Genomic DNA, 23,732 nt, shown 5'->3' with positions numbered 1-23,732 from the left:
CTCTCCAACAGAAATGCTGGACAATTATATATTAGAAGACAATGTCAGAGAATAATACTAAATCACATTGTTATTGCTGATGTTACTTTATTTTGTTATTGCTACTCTTTTAGGGGTGCTACAGTCAAAGTGCATGAGCGCCTCATCACAGGGTCTAAACTGGCCAGTGGTGCCATCAGCTGGGAAAGACCAGATTTTCCCTCATGCTGCGAGTCCAAAATGTTATTTTCAGCTGTGACAATATTTAACTAAAAAGTGTGAGTACTGACTGAGATGTGCAGTATTCTGATTTGGATGTTGCTGACTTGGTGGTGAAACACAGGCCTTGCTAGTGATTCATGTTGAGTCTTTTAGACTCACTGATTAATATTGAGTTTAGTGCACTTTGAGTAATGACACTGGTTTTTCAAAGTGATTATTGTTATTATGAATATGATGTATTAGACATGAATTTGGAGTTGTACAAAGAAATGATTGGCAAAAGCAAATCCCTGAATCTGCGATTAAACACATTAAACACAGTCTATTGATCCTGTCACACGTCTAAATGTATCTGCTGCACCAAGACAGTAGAACTGGTAACTAGCTCTGCTCGTCACACATAGAGTAATATTTGGGGGTTGTCTTTAAATGTATAAGATTGTAAGAGGTGCAGTAATTGCAAATAAACGTAGTCTCGAGGCCTAAATAGTCATAACGAAATCCTGACTTTTCGTATGTGGTTTTCAGCATTCAGCCTGTAAAGTCTGCATAACTCGAACAGTTATTAAGATGGCAAACAGAACACGAACTAGCGAGAGGAGGAACTGCTCCTGCACATATCCCTCGCTTCGCTCTTTGCTTTCTGTTTTCCTCGCTGAGTGCAGCAGAGAAAGAATAACAGCAGGGCTGGGAAATGGAGATCTGATGCTCTTTATGCAAATCAAATTCCAGGACTGCCATTCATTTCCTTCACAGTACCCTGAGGACGGAAAAGGGAGTTGAAAAGCACACGGAACAAAAACAGTGAGGAAAAGTTGAACCCGGGTCAGCTTTGAGCAAATATTTTTACAGAATCGGAGCAGAGCTTTGTGAAGGCCAGTCACTGAGCTGTATTCATTCTAGCTGAGCTGAGTCTAGTGTTTAGTTACACTTCTCACCAACGCTGCACTCACATCCAGTGATATTAAAAAAATCAACATTATAACTCTTCACCAACCTTAACCGCATCATCTGGGGAATTTGCCTTTAGATCAATCATTCCGATGTTGTATAATAATAATGTCACATTTTGAATTCTGATCTTCTTCAGCAGTTGCATCTGTAGACAGACCGACTGTCTTAGGTTAAGAAGCGTTGGTTTTTTTGCCAGTTCTTGCTTTGTTTGCTTAAAAACGGTCTGAGGCTAACATTATTTTCTCTCGTTAAGGACGGATTTCTTCAGATGAGAGACTGTTTGGTTAGACTGTGACGTGAAATATGATCTAAATGTATCCATTTGATTTACAAGGATTATAATGACAGCAGTACTCGGGGAAAGATGCTTTAAGGACCCTTCCAATCAGCTAAAAAGACCATGCTACCAATGTTAGTGCCACTGATTTACACGTGTGTAAAGATGAGTTCTTCTCTCTTCTGTTTTGTTGACAGAGCAACCGTCCAATCATCACAACTCCAGCCTCCCTCCGGTACCACCCCCTCATCGGCAACAACCCTCAGTAACAGCTCTTAGCCAAGCCCTGAGCGCCACACATCACACTGGCCAATCCCTGAACTCCACAAGGCAGCTAACCCCTCCTACTGGAAGCCCGGCCCCTGTGGCCGGCCAATCACCAGCAGAGCTGCAGACCACGCCCCCCGAGAGCGTCCCGCTGCAAGACAGCTGGGTGCTTGGTAGCAATGTACCTCTGGAAACAAGGTAAACTCTCTTTTTCAGCCATCTTACTTTACTTGTCTTTGTTCCACACTACACCTGTAGCCTCTCAGCATTATCACAGTGGCAGTGTAACGCAGCTGTGTGACGCTTCATCAGGCTTTCCCAGTGTGCTGCGACGTCAACAACATCCTTAAACAGAATGTTTTATCTCTACATCCTGAATGAGTCCCCCGAAAATCAAAACGTAGCTAGAATAAAAGAAAAACACTATGGGAGGAAAAACAGCAAACTATAGGTAGCTACAATAAACTGGCGCCCCATCCTGGGGTTACCCTGCCTCTCACCTTACAGCAGCTGGGATAGACTTCACCTTACTCATAACCTCGAACTGAAGAAGGTGAAGAAAATGGATGGATGAAAGCAACAACGCAGTCCTGATCCAAGTCCGTAAACAAACAAAATTTAAAAAAAAGAATAATAACAACAACATAATTATGTGTGCCTATGCCAAGAGGCACACATATTACTATTCCTCGGATTTATTATTCTTATTATGTGTGCCTATGCCAAGAGGCACACATATTACTATTCGTCGGATTTATTATGTGTGCCTATGCCAAGAGGCACACATATTACTATTCGTCGGATTTATTATTCTTATTATTATTATTATTATTATTCTCCATCTTCCGCCTAAATTTCGGCACGTATCACGCCCCGCAGTTTTGAGAAAAGCTTCATATATGTTACCTCATTTTGTGCGGCTGGATCTGGAATGGTGTGCTATGACTTTTGGTGTTTATGACTATTATAGTTTTTTAAATATTAATATTTTAGTGAAAATTTTCCCGCGCTCCTCTGCCAAACAGTTTTGACAATAGGGGTACATATGTTACATCATTTTGTGCGGCTGGAGCTGGGCTAGTATGGTGTGACTTTTGGTGTTTATAACTTTTATAGTTTTTGAAATATTTAGATTTTAGTGCAAATTTAGGCGAATTTCTAGGCTCCTGAGAAAGATTCATCTTTTGGCGCCAAATAAACAGACTTCATTTGTGGTGTGTTGGCGCCATCTTTTGGTCCCATTGAAACAAATTTCAAACTTCATTTGTGGTGTGTTGGTTCTCTCTAGTGGTATGCCGGGAGTGGTACAGCCTGTCTACCCTTATTTGGATACCGTAATGATGACAATATCAATGGCGCGCACAGCCTCGCTGCTTTCAGGAACCATTGGAGATTTTAAGGTTGCGCGAACCATTGAATAGTTACGGTAAACACAATGGCTTCTATGCTTGGTGGAAAACTCCATATCCCACAATTCATAGCACACCTCTGCCGAGTTAAACAATGGCGGCCACCACTTCGTTTTATATGTCTTTTATTAGTGTTTCTAGGTCACAAAATAAACTTTTAAGATATTTTCAGGCGAGAATGTAGGTGTGTAAACTTCAAATATCTGCTTGTTTTATCAAGACATCCCATATTTAGCGACAGTGCTCTGACTACGTCGGTCCTGCCTGACAGCTAGCCGGCTATCTAGCTAGCTGCCGCACTTGGCTGCAAATGGATAGCGAGGGGACTCTCTGTCGTTTCACCTCCCTGGTCTCTCGCAAATGCTCGCATAGAATCGGAGTTACAGCTGGATGTGGAAAAAATAACTGAGTTGTTTGGTGGTGCTATAACGCGGAGCTACAACACTGGGCAGCTATCCACCGGTGTATGACAGAAAGGACATGCCGCGAATGAGACATACGAGGCAGGCGACCGGTGTTTGCTAACGGGGAGGTCAATCGTGGATCAGGGAAAGCGAAGGCAGGAGCGTGAGGTGAACTGAATTTCAGGTAAGAAGTTATGACCTGCACTCTATTTGGGTCAGATATAAACCGAGTTAAGGTGTAGTTTATTTAGCAACAGTTCTCTTACGTGTTGCTGATAGCCGGCTGGCTAGCTAGCTAGCGCCGCTAGCTTAGCTAGCTAGCGCGGCTAGCGACCCTTCGTGAAAAACCACCCAGGCTTGGCTGATAGTGAGGTGGCTAAAATTTGTTTAATCGCCCAATCGCTCGGCAAGGGTCTGTGTCTTAGCTGGACTTATTTTTCGTTTATATGGGCCGATGATGCTGGTCGATGTGGAAAAAATAACTGAGTTGTTTGGTGGTGGAGCTACAACAGAGGGCAGCTATCCACCGGTGTGTGACAGAAAGGACATGCCGCGAACGAGACATACAAGGCGGTGAGGCTACCGCCGATCGACCGGTGTTTGCTAACGCGGAGGTCAATCGTGGATCAGGGAAAGCAAAGGCAGGAGCGTGAGGTGAACTGAATTTCAGGTAAGAAGTTATGACCTGCACTCTATTTGGGTCAGATATAAACCGAGTTTAGGTGTAGTTTATTTAGCAGCAGTTCTCTTATGTGTTGCTGATAGCCGGCTAGCTAGCTAGCGCCGCTAGCATAGTTAGCTCGCGCCGCTAGCAACCCTTCGTGAAAAAGCACCCAGGCTTGGCTTATATTGAGGCGGGTGAAACTCGTGTCAGCACCCGGTCGCTCTCTATTTGGGTCAGATATAAACCGAGTTTAGGTGTAATTTATTTTCGTTGACCTTTTACAATCGTACTGCCACGGGAGTTTATATACAGCTGTGTGCGCACTAAGTTACTGACGTTGGACTTTATTTTATTCATTAGGGTTAGTTCATAGAGTTGCCGTGCCGTACAAACGGAATCGTCCCACATTCAGAGAAAACATTATGATTTATTCTGTCGTTACGAAGCCTCCCCTGTCATTCTCTCGCGTGTTGAAACGTCAATCATGAAACTGATCAATGATCGGCTGTTCGCTCTTATTTATCGCGCTAAACAACAGCAGCACGTTTAAGCTTGATCAGCTGTTGTTAGAATTCTTTTGATTTTAATTTCTAGTATCAGCTGATGTCGATGTGGAAAAAATAACTGAGTTGTTTGGTGGTGGAGCTACAACAGAGGGCAGCTATCCACCGGTGTGTGACAGAAAGGACATGCCGCGAAGGAGACATATGAGGCGGTGAGGCTACCGCCGATCGACCGGTGTTTGCTAACGCGGAGGTCAATCGTGGATCAGGGAAACCAAGGCAGGAGCGTGAGGTGAACTGAATTTCAGGTAAGAAGTTATGAACTGCACTCTATTTGGGTCAGATATAAACCGAGTTTAGGTGTAATTTATTTTCGTTGACCTTTTACAATCGTACTGCCACGGGAGTTTATATACAGCTGTGTGCGCACTAAGTTACTGACGTTGGACTTTATTTTATTCATTAGGGTTAGTTCATAGAGTTGCCGTGCCGTACAAACGGAATCGTCCCACATTCAGAGAAAACATTATGATTTATTCTGTCGTTACGAAGCCTCCCCTGTCATTCTCTCGCGTGTTGAAACGTCAATCATGAAACTGATCAATGATCGGCTGTTCGCTCTTATTTATCGCGCTAAACAACAGCAGCACGTTTAAGCTTGATCAGCTGTTGTTAGAATTCTTTTGATTTTAATTTCTAGTATCAGCTGATGTCGATGTGGAAAAAATAACTGAGTTGTTTGGTGGTGGAGCTACAACAGAGGGCAGCTATCCACCGGTGTGTGACAGAAAGGACATGCCGCGAAGGAGACATATGAGGCGGTGAGGCTACCGCCGATCGACCGGTGTTTGCTAACGCGGAGGTCAATCGTGGATCAGGGAAACCAAGGCAGGAGCGTGAGGTGAACTGAATTTCAGGTAAGAAGTTATGAACTGCACTCTATTTGGGTCAGATATAAACCGAGTTTAGGTGTAATTTATTTTCGTTGACCTTTTACAATCGTACTGCCACGGGAGTTTATATACAGCTGTGTGCGCACTAAGTTACTGACGTTGGACTTTATTTTATTCATTAGGGTTAGTTCATAGAGTTGCCGTGCCGTACAAACGGAATCGTCCCACATTCAGAGAAAACATTATGATTTATTCTGTCGTTACGAAGCCTCCCCTGTCATTCTCTCGCGTGTTGAAACGTCAATCATGAAACTGATCAATGATCGGCTGTTCGCTCTTATTTATCGCGCTAAACAACAGCAGCACGTTTAAGCTTGATCAGCTGTTGTTAGAATTCTTTTGATTTTAATTTCTAGTATCAGCTGATGTCGATGTGGAAAAAATAACTGAGTTGTTTGGTGGTGGAGCTACAACAGAGGGCAGCTATCCACCGGTGTGTGACAGAAAGGACATGCCGCGAAGGAGACATATGAGGCGGTGAGGCTACCGCCGATCGACCGGTGTTTGCTAACGCGGAGGTCAATCGTGGATCAGGGAAACCAAGGCAGGAGCGTGAGGTGAACTGAATTTCAGGTAAGAAGTTATGAACTGCACTCTATTTGGGTCAGATATAAACCGAGTTTAGGTGTAATTTATTTTCGTTGACCTTTTACAATCGTACTGCCACGGGAGTTTATATACAGCTGTGTGCGCACTAAGTTACTGACGTTGGACTTTATTTTATTCATTAGGGTTAGTTCATAGAGTTGCCGTGCCGTACAAACGGAATCGTCCCACATTCAGAGAAAACATTATGATTTATTCTGTCGTTACGAAGCCTCCCCTGTCATTCTCTCGCGTGTTGAAACGTCAATCATGAAACTGATCAATGATCGGCTGTTCGCTCTTATTTATCGCGCTAAACAACAGCAGCACGTTTAAGCTTGATCAGCTGTTGTTAGAATTCTTTTGATTTTAATTTCTAGTATCAGCTGATGTTTGCTGGAGCATGAAGATGAAATCAGGAGATGTCCTTACTGAATCATCAGAGCTGAACTGGTGATGGAGAAACAGGTTTACACTTTAGGTGACATGAATGAGTTGAAGGGAAGTTATGAGTTGTTTCTGAGAGACAAAGACCAAGCTCCTTTTTTGTGTAGCTGACAGCTGGTAACTGTGCAGGGGCAGCTAGGGCATTAACAGAGAAAGGTGGACACAAAGATATACTTTTCTTTCTTACTCTCATATAAAATATTTAGCTTTTATTAAATAGTTATCTGAATCTCACAACCAAAGTTTGTATAATAATACACAAGATTGGCTGTAGACCATTGTTCATAATTCAGAACACTGTGTAAAAATAACAAAAACAAAAAGTGAATGCATGTGTGAAAAGTGGTCCATAATGTAATGCTTCAAAGCGTGTTCATGCAAACATTGTCGGGTCTGCCGTGGTACAATGGGACTTCTGCTCATGAACCTGTGTGCACAGCGTCTGCAAATCGGCGCTGTACGAAGTAACTTCATCTTTACACAAAACTGTAAGCTGTCATCTGTGAAGCGTGAGCGGTGTTTGTTTTTACCATAGTTCATGGTGGAGAATGGCTGCTCTTCTGAGTTTTGCTCTCTGTAGCCGTATGAATGGCAAACTACAGTGATTAGCAGCGGCATAGGCACACATAAAATTTCTTCTGAAATTTTCGCTTTCTAGTTATTCTTATTATGTGTGCCTATGCCAAGAGGCACACATATTACTATTCGTCGGATTTATTATTCTTATTATTATTATTCTCCATCTTCCGCCTAAATTTCGGCACGTATCACGCCCCGCAGTTTTGAGACAAGCTTCATATATGTTACCTCATTTTGTGCGGCCGGATCTGGAATGGTGTGCTATGACTTTTGGTGTTTATGAATTTTATAGTTCTTAAAATATTAATATTTTAGTGAAAATTTTCCCGCGCTCCTCTGCCAAACAGTTTTGACATTAGGATTACATATGTTAGATCATTTTGTGCGGCTGGAGCTGGACTATTATGTTGTGACTTTTGGTGTTTATGACTTTTATAGTTTTTTAAATATTAATATTTTAGTACAAATTTAGGCCAATTCATCTTTTGGCGCCAAATAAACAGACTTCATTTGTGGTGTCTTGGCTCTCTCTAGTGGTATACCGGGAGTAGTACAGCCGAAAAGATTTATCCTTGTGTTGAAAACTCCATATCCCACAATTCATAGCACGCCTCTACAGAGTGAACAATGGCGGCCACCACTTCATTTTATATGTCTTTTATTCGTGTTTCTAGGTCACAAAATAAACTTTTAAGATATTTTCAGGCGAGAATGTAGGTGTGTAAACTTCAAATATCTGCTTGTTTTATCAAGACATCCCATATTTAGCGACAGTGCTCTGACAACCTCGGTCCTGCCTGACAGCTAGCCGGCTACCTAGCTAGCTGCCGCACTTGGCTGCAAATGGATAGCGAGGGGACTCTCTCTGTCGTTTCACCTCCCCGGTCTCTCGCAAATGCTCGCACAGAATCGGAGTTACAGCTGGATGTGGAAAAAATAACTGAGTTGTTTGGTGGTGCTATAACGCGGAGCTACAACAGTGGGCAGCTATCCACCGGTGTATGACAGAAAGGACATGCCGCGACCGCCGATCGACCGGTGTTTGCTAACGCGGAGGTCAATCGTGGATCAGGGAAAGCGAAGGCAGGAGCGTGAGGTGAACTGAATTTGAGGTAAGAAGTTATGACCTGCACTCTATTTGGGTCAGATATAAACCGAGTTTAGGTGTAGTTTATTTAGCAGCAGTTCTCTTATGTGTTGCTGATAGCCGGCTAGCTAGCTAGTGCCGCTAGCATAGTTAGCTAGCACCGCTAGCGACCCTTCGTGAAAAAGCACCCAGGCTTGGCTTATATTGAGGCGGGTGAAACTCGTGTCAGCACCCGGTCGCTCGCCGACAGTATGTGTTTTAGCTGGACTTATTTTTCGTTTATATGGACCGATGATTTATTTATTTATTCATTTTAGTAACGGTATAAACAGTGAAAGGTGGTGGATTGGCCAGATGTAAACTTCAAATATCTGCTCGTGTTACCAAGACATCCCATATTAGCTCTGATGTTTTCGGTGCCTGCAAAGAGCTAGACAGGTAGCTAGCTAACCCGAGCTGGCTGTCTTTTTGACTCAGGGTCATAGCTGGACTTATTTTTCGTTTTTATGAGCCGATGAGGGGTTTTTTTTAGTAACGGTACAAACAGTGAAAGGCGGTGGATTGTCCAGATGCTGGTCGATGTGGAAAAAATAACTGAGTTGTTTGGTAGTCGCTGACGCGGAGCTACAACCGAGGTCAGCTATCCACCGGTGTGTGTCAGAAAGAACATGCGGGGAACGAGGCGGCGAGGCGACCGCCGATCGACCGGTGGTAGATCGTGGATCAGGGAAACCGAAGGCAGGAGAAGCAGGCGGCTGCCGGTCGGAGCGTGAGGTGAACTGAATTTCAGGTAAGAAGTTATGACCTGCACTCTATTTGGGTCAGATATAAACTGAGTTTAGGTGTAGTTTATTTTTGTTGTGCTGACTTTTTACAATCAGTTATAATAACTCGTACTGCGTGGTAGCTAGCACGATGGAGTTTATGACAGCCTCCCCTGTCATTCTCTCGCCTGTTCAAACTTCAGTCATGAAACTGATCAATGATCGGCTTTTCTCTCTTGTTTGTTTATCGCGCTAAACAACAGCAGCACGTTTAAGCTTGATCAGCTGTTGTTAGAATTCATTTGATTTTAATTTCTAGTATCAGCTGATGTTTGCTGGAGCCACAGCTGTAGAAGCGGCTGGTCGAAACCAGGAGATGACCTTACTGAATCATCAGAGCTGAACTGGTGATGGAGAAACAGGTTTACCTTTTTTTAGGTGACATGAATGAGTTGAAGGGAAGTTATGAACTGTTTCTGAGAGAAATAAACACCAAGCTCCTTTTTTTATTTAGCTGACAGCTGGTAACTGTGCAGGGGCGGATCTAGCAAAGCTTTTGCCAGGGGGCCAGGTAGGGCATTAACAGAGAAAGGTGGACACAAAGATATACTTTTCTTTCTTACTCTCATACAGGGAGTGCAGAATTATTAGGCAAGTTGTATTTTTGAGGAATAATTTTATTATTGAACAACAACCATGTTCTCAATGAACCCAAAAAACACATTAATATCAAAGCTGAATGTTTTCGGAAGTAGTTTAGTTTTTAGTTTGTGTTTAGTTTTAGCTATTTTAGGGGGATATCTGTGTGTGCAGGTGACTATTACTGTGCATAATTATTAGGCAACTTAACAAAAAACAAATATATACCCATTTCAATTATTTATTTTTACCAGTGAAACCAATATAACATCTCCACATTCACAAATATACATTTCTGACATTCAAAAACAAAACAAAAACAAATCAGCGACCAATATAGCCACCTTTCTTTGCAAGGACACTCAAAAGCCTGCCATCCATGGATTCTGTCAGTGTTTTGATCTGTTCACCATCAACATTGCGTGCAGCAGCAACCACAGCCTCCCAGACACTGTTCAGAGAGGTGTACTGTTTTCCCTCCTTGTAAATCTCACATTTGATGATGGACCACAGGTTCTCAATGGGGTTCAGATCAGGTGAACAAGGAGGCCATGTCATTAGTTTTTCTTCTTTTAAACCCTTTCTTGCCAGCCACGCTGTGGAGTACTTGGACGCGTGTGATGGAGCATTGTCCTGCATGAAAATCATGTTTTTCTTGAAGGATGCAGACTTCTTCCTGTACCACTGCTTGAAGAAGGTGTCTTCCAGAAACTGGCAGTAGGACTGGGAGTTGAGCTTGACTCCATCCTCAACCCGAAAAGGCCCCACAAGCTCATCTTTGATGATACCAGCCCAAACCAGTACTCCACCTCCACCTTGCTGGCGTCTGAGTGGGACTGGAGCTCTCTGCCCTTTACCAATCCAGCCACGGGCCCATCCATCTGGCCCATCAAGACTCACTCTCATTTCATCAGTCCATAAAACCTTAGAAAAATCAGTCTTGAGATATTTCTTGGCCCAGTCTTGACGTTTCAGCTTGTGTGTCTTGTTCAGTGGTGGTCGTCTTTCAGCCTTTCTTACCTTGGCCATGTCTCTGAGTATTGCACACCTTGTGCTTTTGGGCACTCCAGTGATGTTGCAGCTCTGAAATATGGCCAAACTGGTGGCAAGTGGCATCTTGGCAGCTGCACGCTTGACTTTTCTCAGTTCATGGGCAGTTATTTTGCGCCTTGGTTTTTCCACACGCTTCTTGCGACCCTGTTGACTATTTTGAATGAAACGCTTGATTGTTCGATGATCACGCTTCAGAAGCTTTGCAATTTTAAGACTGCTGCATCCCTCTGCAAGATATCTCACTATTTTTGACTTTTCTGAGCCTGTCAAGTCCTTCTTTTGACCCATTTTGCCAAAGGAAAGGAAGTTGCCTAATAATTATGCACACCTGATATAGGGTGTTGATGTCATTAGACCATACCCCTTCTCATTACAGAGATGCACATCACCTAATATGCTTAATTGGTAGTAGGCTTTCGAGCCTATACAGCTTGGAGTAAGACAACATGCATGAAGAGGGTGATGTGGACAAAATACTCATTTGCCTAATAATTCTGCACTCCCTGTATAAAATATTTAGCTTTTATTAAATAGTTATCTGAATCTTACAACCAAAGTTTGTATAATAATACACAAGATTGGCTGTAGACCATTGTTCATCATTCAGAACACTGTGTAAAAATAACAAAAAACAAAAAGTGAATGCAAAAGTGCATAAATATTTATTTTACGTGTTTGATATGTGTGGCGGGGCGTGGTCTGCAGTGCCGCTGCAGGGGAGGTGGACCCACCTGAGGGGCATCTGCAATCACACCTCTCGGGCGTAGTCTGTGCTCTCTCGGCTGTTTTTTGGGTGTGTGTCGGGCTGTGAGTTGAAAAGCTACAGCTGGCTGGGAGGGTACACCAACCATGTGTGAAAAGTGGTCCATAACGTACTGGTTCAAAGTGTGTTCGTGCAAACATTGTCGGGGTCTGCCGTGGTACAGAGGGACTTCTGCTTATGAACCTGTGTGCACAGCGTCTGCAAATCGGGGCTGTACAAAGTGACCTCATCTTTACCCAAAACTGTAAGATGTCATCTGTGAGGCGCGAGCGGTGTTTGTTTTTACCATAATTCATGGTGGAGAATGGCTGCTCTTCTGAGTTTTGCTGTCTGTAGCCGTATGAATGGAAAACTACACAGATTAGCAGCGGCATAGGCACACATAAAATTTCTTCTGAAATTTTCGCTTTCTAGTTATTATTATTATTCTCCAGTTTCCGCCTGAAATTTTGCAGCGAATCTCGCCCCGCAGTTTTGAGACAAGCTTCATATATGTTACCTCATTTTGTGCGGCCGGATCTGGAATGGTGTGCTATGACTTTTGGTCTTTATGAATTTTATAGTTTTTTAAATATTAATATTTTAGTGAAAATTTTCCCGCGCTCCTCTGCCGAACAGTTTTGACATTAGGGTTACATATGTTAGATCATTTTGTGCGGCTGGAGCTGGACTATTATGTCATGACTTTTGGTGTTCATGACTTTTATAGTTTTTTAAATATTAATATTTTAGTGCAAATTTAGGCCAATTCATCTTTTGGCGCCAAATAAACAGACTTCATTTGTGGTGTGTTGGCTCTCTCTAGTGGTATGCCGGGAGTGGTACAGCCTGTCTACCCTTATTTGGATTACCGTAATGATGACAATTTCAACGGTGCGCACAGCGTCGCTGCTTTCAGGAGCCATTGGAATTTTTAAGGTTGCGCAAATCATTCAAAAGTTACGGTAATGCTTGGTGGAAAACTCAATATCCCACAATTCATAGCACGCCTCTACAGAGTGAACAATGGCGGCCACCACTTCGTTTTATATGTCTTTTATTCGTGTTTCTAGGTCACAAAATAAGCTTTTAAGATATTTTCAGGCGAGAATGTAGGTGTGTAAACTTCAAATATCTGCTTGTTTTATCAAGACATCCCATATTTAGTGACAGTGCTCTGACTACGTCGGTCCTGCCTGACAGCTAGCTGGCTACCTAGCTAGCTGCCGCACTTGGCTGCAAATGGATAGCGAGGGGACTCTCTGTCGTTTCACCTCCCCGGTCTCTCGCAAATGCTCGCATAGAATCGGAGTTACAGCTGGATGTGGAAAAAATAACTGAGTTGTTTGGTGGTGGAGCTACAACAGAGGGCAGCTACCCACCGGTGTGTGACAGAAAGGATATGCCGCCAACGAGACATATGAGGCCGGGCAGGCGATTGCTAACGCGGTGGTCAATCATGGATCAGGGAAAGCGAAGGCAGGAGCGTGAGGTGAACTGAATTTCAGGTAAGAAGTTATGAACTGCACTCTATTTGGGTCAGATATAAACCGAGTTTAGGTGTAGTTTATTTAGCAGCAGTTCTCTTATGTGTTGCTGATAGCCGGCTAGCTAGCTAGCGCCGCTAGCATAGTTAGCTCGCGCCGCTAGCAACCCTTCGTGAAAAAGCACCCAGGCTTGGCTTATATTGAGGCGGGTGAAACTCGTGTCAGCACCCGGTCGCTCTCTATTTGGGTCAGATATAAACCGAGTTTAGGTGTAGTTTATTTAGCAGCAGTTCTCTTATGTGTTGCTGATAGCCGGCTAGCTAGCTAGCGCCGCTAGCATAGTTAGCTCGCGCCGCTAGCAACCCTTCGTGAAAAAGCACCCAGGCTTGGCTTATATTGAGGCGGGTGAAACTCGTGTCAGCACCCGGTCGCTCTCTATTTGGGTCAGATATAAACCGAGTTTAGGTGTAATTTATTTTCGTTGACCTTTTACAATCGTAATGCCACGGGAGTTTATATACAGCTGTGTGCGCACTAAGTTACTGACGTTGGACTTTATTTTATTCATTAGGGTTAGTTCATAGAGTTGCCGTGCCGTACAAACGGAATCGTCCCACATTCAGAGAAAACATTATGATTTATTCTGTCGTTAAGAAGCCTCCCCTGTCATTCTCTCGCGTGTTGAAACGTCAATCATGAAACTGATCAATGATCGGCTGTTCGCTCTTATTTATCGCGCTAAACAACAGCAGCACGTTTAAGCTTGATCAGCTGTTGTTAGAATTCTTTTGATTTTAATTTCTAGTATCAGCTGATGTTTGCTGGAGCATGAAGATGAAATCAGGAGATGTCCTTACTGAATCATCAGAGCTGAACTGGTGATGGAGAAACAGGTTTACACTTTAGGTGACATGAATGAGTTGAAGGGAAGTTATGAGTTGTTTCTGAGAGACAAAGACCAAGCTCCTTTTTTGTGTAGCTGACAGCTGGTAACTGTGCAGGGGCGGATCTAGCAAAGCTTTTAGGGGGGGGGGGGGGAGCTAGGGCATTAACAGAGAAAGGTGGACACAAAGATATACTTTTCTTTCTTACTCTCATATAAAATATTTAGCTTTTATTAAATAGTTATCTGAATCTCACAAGCAAAGTTTGTATAATAATACACAGGATTGGCTGTAGACCATTGTTTATAATTCAGAACACTGTGTAAAAATAACAAAAAACAAAAAGTGAATGCATGTGTGAAAAGTGGTCTATAATGTAATGCTTCAAAGCGTGTTCATGCAAACATTGTCGGGTCTGCCGTGGTACAATGGGACTTCTGCTCATGAACCTGTGTGCACAGCGTCTGCAAATCGGCGCTGTACAAAGTAACTTCATCTTTACACAAAACTGTAAGCTGTCATCTGTGAAGCGTGAGCGGTGTTTGTTTTTACCATAGTTCATGGTGGAGAATGGCTGCTCTTCTGAGTTTTGCTCTCTGTAGCCGTATGAATGGCAAACTACAGTGATTAGCAGCGGCATAGGCACACATAAAATTTCTTCTGAAATTTTCGCTTTCTAGTTATAATTATTATTTGTCTAAAGACTTAATTAAGCTAGGATAAGAAATACTTTATCCCATGTATGTCGTGTCGTTGTGAGAGTGGACCACAATCATTCTGTTAGAGAAAGTGCTTCACTGCCTGTCTGTCAGTGCTGCAGAGGTTAGTCGAGGTTGTCTGTAATACATAACAGTTTGTTCAGTGACCTCCTCTTCACCGCAGCTTCAAAAGTGTCCAGTTTGCAGCCAATCACAGAGCAGCCTTCCTAATCACTTTATTCAGTCTGTTAGTGTCACTTATCTCAGCTCTCTCTAGTAGACCACAGTAAGGTAAAGCATGCTTGCCAGCAGTCTGACAGAAGACCAGCATGAACACATGCTGCTATTCTGAATCGTAAAGCTTCCTGAAATCACTTAACTGTCAACCGTTCACTCATGTTCTGCTTTCTTTAGGCAGACTGAGAATCTATGCAGCACATCAGCTTCTTTGTTAAAGTCTGTTTAGTTGTTTAGTTTTCAGACACTTTGAAACACATTTGGCATTTCAAAGTGTTTAAGAACATCCCAAAGTCACTTTGTTTCCTCTCAGCAGTGACACAAGTTTGATTGGTTGTTTTCTCCCTGTCGCTGTTTTTATTTGGAAAGTCTCTGTTTTCTTCAGTAGGGAGTAGCATTTGTCTAGCAGCCATATGAAGGCCCATTGTTGCCTTGCCTTGCACATGCATACATACAAAATTTATGGGTGCAACTTTAGCCTTGACCCTGTACTCACAAAGTAAATGTCTGCTCCCTCCATCGTTTCCTCCTCCTTTGTCCATTTTGCACTTCTTAAAAATAGTGAAAAAGAAAGTGATGCACTGATGAACAGAGAAAGAGATGCTCCAAGTATTTTAGCTTTGTGCCTGTATCTGGCTGTATGTTTATAGTCATGTGCATGTGTGTGCATGTGAAGACCAAGCATTCATCCACGTGTATGGACAAAGAATGAAACTGAAAGCAGTGACGTTCACATGTGCTTTGACTGTTTAGTCTTCCTGATAATATCTGGGTAAAAATTCAATACCACTCGTAGCAGAAGGAGGCTGATTAGCTTGGAGAAGGTAAGCAGGACAATGATTGGACTACTAGAGCAATGAAAACAAAGCTATTTGGCAATTAGACTCTGATGACCCACTATAGCAGAACAGAATCCCAGCGGAGAAAAAAAAAGAATAAGAGGAATCTTACTATGACAGGAAAATGACAGTGTCTCTATAGAGTATAAACCACACTAATGCAGTGTTACCAAAGGCACAGAATATAGGCAGACACCTGCAATAAGGCTGGCAAAGGTCAGGAGAGAGAATAGAGCCCGCAATAAGGCTGAGAGTGGACAGAGTTCAGGAGAAAGCTCTTAAACCTGCAATAAGGCTTGTGTGTTGATAGAGGACATGAGAGAGAATGGAGAGCTGGATAATGTTGGAAGGCTGTCAGAGACCAGGAGAAATACAAGAGACAGTCTGTGAACAAGCTCGGAGGCCGTTTGAGGCCCAGCTGACCTGCTCTAGGTCCTGAGCTACAGCCGCCCACACCCCGCCTAGAGCCAGCCAGTTAGATCGCAGAGTTCTGCTCATTTACTCCCATTCATATGGACCAGGAGTCAGGATGGGAAACTTCAGAAAGGAAGCAGGTCGAACTGACTGCTGTGGTCCAGGCAGACATCTTGCATTAGTCTAATATCTTGTATCTTGCTAGTTAGGCAGGTTAGTTCCAGAGATGAACCAGGAGTGGAAGACCCCTTTGTGTGGTTTGTATTGTAATTAATTAATGTAATTAGTTAATGTAATTAATTTAAGTTAGTCAATGTCATATCTCAGGGGAGAACCCTGGCTGGCACCCCAGAGGTAAAAGTACCTATTAAGCCCCCTAATGGCCCCCCTAAACAAACCATCACAGTTGCTGTATAGATCTGTGATGGTTTGATGGTACAGTGTCATGGGCTGTGTGTGGCAGGCAGGAATGAAGGACCAAAATGCAGACTCCAGGAGGCAAAAGGTAAGCTCAAAAAACAGCTTTATTGTTGAACACCTGGAAAACCGGCACTGACTAAACAGGGAATACAAAATAAATTAAACAGGCAGTCAGACAGGGGGAACACGCAACACTGGATGGAACAAAACAAAGGGCTTACATAGACAAGGAAGGAACACAACTGGGGCTAATTACACACAACGAGACAGAGGATGCAAAGCTGAATGGTTTTCATTTCTTCTGTCTAACTTTCACACATGTTCAGACTCCAGTCGAAGCACTGGAGAGCAACTTTGGTATCCTGCCCAAGGATATTTGGCATGCAGACTGGAGTAGCCAAGGATCAAACCACCAAACTTTGTGATTAGTAGATGACCTGCTCTACCTCCTGAGCTAAAGCCGTCCCATCACCCCATCTGTAACCAGTCCTGTTAGTGGGGAACGGAGCATATTTTTGATAAATCCCACCCTTCATGGTAACTTATACAACTGGCATGAAGTTAGCCTCTTGGGATGTTCACAAGATCCTGACTGCAGGTCGTCAGAAGAAGATGACATATTCCACTTGCCGAATGTTGAGTTGAATAGGAGTTATAGCATATACAGCAGAGTTCACCAGGAACGGGAAAATCACATACAAAACTTCAAAGATAAAAATAAATAAAGCATGTAAAGCACAGACAGTGACTGCAGTGGACACTTCAGCTCTTTGTATTTTAAAACTTCACTCTCCTCACTGCTTCATGGACCAAAAAATAACAGGAGCAAGAGTGGCCCACAGATGGGCTGTAACACATCTAACTCCATCTAACAACAGAACTCACTGCACTCCCTACTGGGAATCCTTGGGGATCAGATCTGTCTGGCCTTTCTGGGTATGTCCCATCCATTAGCAGCTGGTTCATTTGTTCTGCCAGGTGCTCATGGAGTCCAGTTAGCTTCGTTAGACAGTAGGCATGAATCATGTCAGGGCCTGGTGCTGTCTAGTGTGGAATTTCGACCAGGCACCCCCAATACAGGACAGTCTGGAATCATCTCTCTGTTTGAAAAGGAGGTGGGGTGGTGACTCGCCCAGCTCTAACCACTGCTCAGCCCTACAGATGTTGGTTGTGCTCCCTCTGAATGCATGCTTGCCAGGATGGCCCTCTGCTCAGGCACTCCTCTCAGTCACAGCTCTACTCTAACTCTATGCACTTGGTAACTAGCTGAGTTATATTTAGTGTCCTGGGAAATTAAGCCCCAACAATCTATTTATTTTTAAGGCTAGAGTGACCTGTCAGAATCCTTTGAGTGATGTTATAATAACACGCAGGTTTTTACTTTCACTGTTTCAAAAAAGGTTAATAAGGGAACGTCCACAGGCTCTTGAATGCAGGATATCTTATCAGAAAATTACCAGGGTTAAAGCAAAAGCCAAATCAAATAACAATAATAATAACATAACCAAATCACTTAATTACACTTATTACATTCATCCCTTACACTAATTAATGCTGAACTCTAGTGCTGATCTTGTTAGGAGAGCGACATCCAGGTGTGACGATGCACTCCTGAGGTGACATCTTGCATCACACATTGTGGCATCCAATCACCGCTGCTGACAGTTAATCAATGTTCAGCCACAGCCTGTCATTCTCTCTCTCTGTGATCTCAACATGATTTCAAACATGAAAATCTCTTCATTACATTTTCTTCTTTTCCATGTTTTAATTTAACATCATTTATCAGTAAATCCATTACATATGCATTTTAAATCATATATGGATACAATGTCCTTCATGTTTCATTGCTTAGTGACATATTAGTGTCTACACACACACATGCACACACACACACACATGCACACACACACACACACACACACCTGTTATTAGAGTCATTATTATCTTTTTTTTCCATTACATTGGTCAAACTTCCACCTGATTATATGCTGACTAGTATTAAGCATAATTAACTTGTTACAAAATCACATATAAATTATGATTGTTTAAAAATGAGAACATACTTAGTTCCCTTTCTCTTATTTATAATCATGCATAATGATGGGAGGGAGACACATTTCTTATCTTTCACATTCATTCATGCAGCCAGCCTCACACACACAGACACTAATCTGCCATCGAATCATGTGTACGCACACAAAATCCAGACATCAGGGTCATTTTCATTATTCAAACTACATTTGTAATTACAGATGTGGGGGACGTTTAAGGGGAAATAAACAGGCTTTCCAATGGTGTAAGATTCACTGTCAAGGAGAATTATTAGAACAAAGAAATAAGCGACTAAACACAAATGGAAATACTTTTTTGGGCTGTTTGTGTGTGTAGACTAAACAATTAAAAATGCATCATTAAACAAAAATAAGCTAAAAACCAATTAAAGCACATAAAGTACAGTTAAAGGTTTTGTGAGACATAAACCAGCTGTTAATACTTTACTGCAGGTCTCTGCATGATAATGACTGATAATCTGTAGTTGCTATGGCAAACTTCACAGACCAAATCTACCTGTAGTCGCAGTGTATTGCCACATGGGGGATTGCTCTTGGTCCTTTAGGTTAGTCCCTGCCAAGAAGGCAGAAGCTGCAGTACACAAAGACTGTGGTCATAACGGAATGAGCCACATGTTTTACTTTTTTGTCTTTGTTGTGAACTCTACTATGGCTTTCTGTTAACATGTCTTTTCAAATAATCTATCTGCAAAGAGGACTGAACTTAATCAAACAGGCCAGTAGAATTAGCCACAAAGAGACATCTGATGTTGTTAGCCTATACTGTCAAACTCACGTGTTTTGCACAATATGCAAACAGTATGCTATATCCTTTCCAACTAATGTAGTTGCTAAAACATTTGCTCTGACAGAAGGGTTGGGTAGGTCCATTAATGCTAACATTGTGAAAGGCAAACTATCCCCCATAACAGCTTCATCAAATGTGATGATGAATGATAAACGCCATCCTAAAATTGGCGCTGCCTACAAATCTGTTTTCCCCTTTGATTCCTGCAGATTAATATGTGTCAGTACTGATGGGAAGGCCCAGTTAAAAGAAGCACGTCACTGCAAATAAACAAATATAAAAAGTCTCTTTCATCGTGATGACAGTCACTCTGAAATAAGAACTTACAATGAGTAATTCTAAAATTAGTGAGCTAAGGATGGACTTAACCTGTGATATTTGATCTCAGAACCATAGCTCACGCTGCAGTAAACTGGATTGCCATGGTAACTAATGGCTGCTTTTCACGAGGCTGAGTACCTGTGCCATACTGTGAGCGTGACAGGTGCACATAAGCAACTGTGTTTTTAAAGCAGAACAGCAGTGTGGTGTGTTACTGTACTATATTTGTCATCTGGAGGCTTGACTTCTTAAAAAAATTAATAATCCAGATGAAAGATTCTAACAAGTATATAGTGATGAAAGACAACAGTTCATTGCTTGCTCCAGTCTATAGCCATCAAATGAATACAGTTCCCCACTGTGCTGCACATTGCACAAACCCATTAAGTGGATGACTTTGAAATGGTGGCCTCAGCTGAGAATAGAGAAAATACAGATATTTTGGAAAAACATATTCAAAAATGACTTTCAATAAATACAATAAATAAAACACAAAGAGAATTAAACATTTGTGCCTCCCAGATTTTTGTTAGGTGATGATGTCATTTCAAATTAGATGAACACTCCAAAATAAAATATCAACTAATTGTCATTGTCATTTTTGTGAAATTTTAAACAGTGACATATTCTTTTTTATTTTCTTTATTTTTCATTTTTGTGGCCTTCATGAGTGTAATGACAGGTGTCCTGCTCCTGTAGATGAAAAAGAAAACTAATTGACTTTTCATTATATGTAGCACCAACTGTCATTAGCCCATTTTTGACCTTCACCAGCCCTCTCTGAAAGATGAACATTTTGGTTATCTATTATGCTTTTTGTCTGCCTGAGAGGCCAAAACTTATTTCACTGAAACATGAGAATACAAAATGGACAAGGATGACCAAGAGGTAGTGTTATGTTGTAAACTTGCTATCAGCTCTTCTCTCTTTCATCTTTTCTTTACTTTTTCAAAAAAATTAATTTAATTTGAACATGTGCATGTGATCTTTGCCAGTCCTCTTTTTGTGGTCTGTTATGTTGTCTTTCAAAGAGAGCAAACTGTAACAGAATAAATCCCACAAATAAAACATTCAAGTAACGACGATCAAAACACAGAATGAACCTGTGTGAGCTCAGAAACCGCACGCTGCCACAATCAACACTGAACGTTGATACTTGATATTAGTGGGGTAATTTGCTGAGCCAGAAACATGCAGGAACATCTTCGTCAGTGTTCAGTGTTCTTGTTCAGGCTCAACAGAGGCCAGACAGCACATGTTGCTCCCACCTAGATTGTACAAGCACCCAAGAAGCAGGACAGCTAGCATCCCACAGGCCTGGGGACAGCATAGAGACCTGAAGCCTGTGGAGGACATCGGTTTTGACAAACAGGGCAAACCCTCAGCAGCACAGGTCGTCCAACCAACTCGACATCCCCACCACCCCAACATAGAGCAAGAGGTGCCCACCTTGCCCCAAAGAGCCAGGCGCAGGGATTGGGCATCATGGTCACAGGGAGAACCCGGGGTTTGCAACATGTGGACCAGCAGAGGAAAAGGGCCCTACACATCCATGCCCTGCAACAAATCACATCACCCAAGCCAGGAGGGGGAGGCATGACATCCAGACAAGGGACTGTAGAGGGAGCAGTGCACCATAAATCCATTGTGATAGGACACAATAAGCCCCAATTGTGTCCAAAAGAATAAAAAACCCAATTAACTCATGCTGAAGCCCCAAGAATGATCAGTTGCTGCCTGCAGGGAATGACTCTAAGCAGCAGTGTGACGCTGCATCACAGATTAGAAGACTTAATAATGAAAAACACTGACCTTGTGTCATCTTGTTGCAATAAAACCAGGAGCAATAAAGCCAACTGTATACTTAAATAAATCAACTCAATAATAATAATATGCAAAACAGCAAAATAATTAGCATCCACCTTGGTATGTGTCAGGTTTCTGACAGACCACATCAGAATTCTACAATGATATTTATTTATGGAGTTAATGAGTGAAGACCGCAGTTCAATGAAATGTTTTTTAAGGGACAGATTTTCTTTTTAAAGGAAGTTTGTTCAATAAGGAAACTCAACCAATCATTATTACTAAGCAATTGTTTCTTTTTCCAGTTAACATGACATATTATTATTATTACATATTATTTCATTTTAGACCAAATTCATAACTGTAGTTTGTAACTACACAGTTGATAATGTGAGTGACAGTAATTAAAACTGTAGGCGCAGAATAAGTGAACCTATTGGTTCCTATAACACTAAAACATTGTGGTTTACATTTAGAGGTCGTGATCCTGTCTTTGACACGTGAGCTCTACCCACAGTCAAACACATGCACACACCACTTTGAAGCTTTGATGTATTCCCCCCACTGATGAGGACACAACTGGGTCCTGATTTGTGCAGGGGGTTTATGTTAATAACACACAAGACAGATGTCGAACCAAGTGTTACCATTTTCCAATAAATGTGATTCTTAATTTAAAGCTAAAGTGAATCCTAATTTATGTTTGGTGAACATGAACTCTTTTTTTAAGATACAGATTTAGTTTACCGTGTTACAGAGTTATTTGCTGGCATAGTTACATTGTTGTTTTCTTCTGAAATAACTCTGTGAGATGGTCCTTTACCAGACACACATTCACAAACTGTTCTGAGTTGTGTGGATTTTGTATAAGCTGAGGCACAGAATGAAACCAAAGTTACATGACGAAATGCATGTAAATTAAAAATATTATGTCACTGTGGTGATGTGTGTGAGTTAATATTGTGAGTAGAGTAGTAGTTGTTAGTGTGTTGTTATAGCAGATACAACATTTACACTTGACTACATTTTTGTTAAACGAGCATGAACATGGTTCTAATCTTCTTTTTTTCTTTTCCATTGTAAAAAAGACCAGATCATTGTTAAGTGTCTTAATGTAGTGCATATGAAGTGATATTATTACAAGATTAGTTATGGCTGTCAGCATGCTACTTTCAGCTAAGAACACTATGGTTACAATAATTTGACACTTGATTATCCGTCTCTGTCTCTTTCTGCTGGAATCGATTTGTACTGCACACACATGCACACCTGGAATAATACCTTGTAGTACCATGTCACCCTATTAGAGCACTTCACTCTCACACTGCAGGCCTACTTGTTGTTCCTAGAGTATTTAAAAGTAGAATGGGAGGCAGAGCCTTCAGTTTTCAGGCCCCTCTTCTGTGGAACCAGCTTCCAGTTTGGATTCAGGAGACAGACACTATCTCTACTTTCAAGATTAGGCTTCAAACTTTCCTTTTTGCTAAAGCATATAGTTAGGGCTGGACCAGGTGACCCTGAATCCTCCCTTAGTTATGCTGCAATAGACGTAGGGGGATTCCCATTATGCACGGGGTGTTTCTTCTTTGGTCACCTTTTTCACTCATGTGTTTATAAACCTCTCTGCGTTTAATTATTACTTATTATAATCTCTGGCTCTCTTCCACAGCATGTCTTTGTCTTGTCTTCATTCTCTCAGCAGGAACGGCAGATGCCTGAGCCTGGCAGTGCTAGAAGTTTCTTCCTGTTAGAAGGGAGTTTTTCCTTCCCATTGTCGCCAAAGTGCTTGGTCATAGGATTTTATGTGATTGTTGGGGTTTTCTCTTTTTTCTTTTTATTATTGTAGAATTGACCTTACAATATAAAGCGCCTGGAGGCGACTGTTGTTGTGATTTGGTGCTGTATACATAGAATTGAATTGAACTGAATTAATTAGCCGAATGAGACATGAAGGAAAGGATATTCATATGTGATGGAATTAATAATAAATCACTTAAAAGTACAACACAAAAAAGAAGAAAATGTAAATGGCCTGCATTTGTATAGCGCTTTTCTAGTCCATAGGACCCCAAAGTGCTTTACACTACATTCAGTCATTCACCCAGTCACACACTGGTGATGGCAAGCTACATTGTAGCCACAGCTGCCCTGGGGCGCACTGACAGAGGCGAGGCTGCCGGACACAGGCGCCACCGGGCCCTCTGACCACCACCCTCTGTAACAAAGTAATTTTAAA

At 42.1% G+C, this 23,732-nt stretch overlaps 1 protein-coding gene across 11 annotated transcripts in view; it reads left to right on the top strand.

Moving 5' to 3' along the window:
- tenm3 (teneurin transmembrane protein 3) overlaps positions 1-23,732 on the top strand; it is an 869,227-nt gene that overhangs the window by 717,605 nt on the left and 127,890 nt on the right. For all 11 annotated transcript variants that reach the window (XM_025908309.1, XM_025908318.1, XM_025908317.1 and 8 more), the window contains one exon: positions 1,630-1,897. In XM_025908309.1, coding sequence (XP_025764094.1) covers positions 1,630-1,897 — 268 coding nt within the window. The remainder of the gene's footprint in view (positions 1-1,629; positions 1,898-23,732) is intronic.

Source organism: Oreochromis niloticus, linkage group LG6, assembly GCF_001858045.2.
Source record: "Oreochromis niloticus isolate F11D_XX linkage group LG6, O_niloticus_UMD_NMBU, whole genome shotgun sequence".
Taxonomy (NCBI): Eukaryota; Metazoa; Chordata; class Actinopteri; order Cichliformes; family Cichlidae; genus Oreochromis; species Oreochromis niloticus.
The sequence above is the reverse complement of the archived record's forward strand: the minus strand, read 5'-3'. Positions and strand labels throughout refer to the sequence as shown.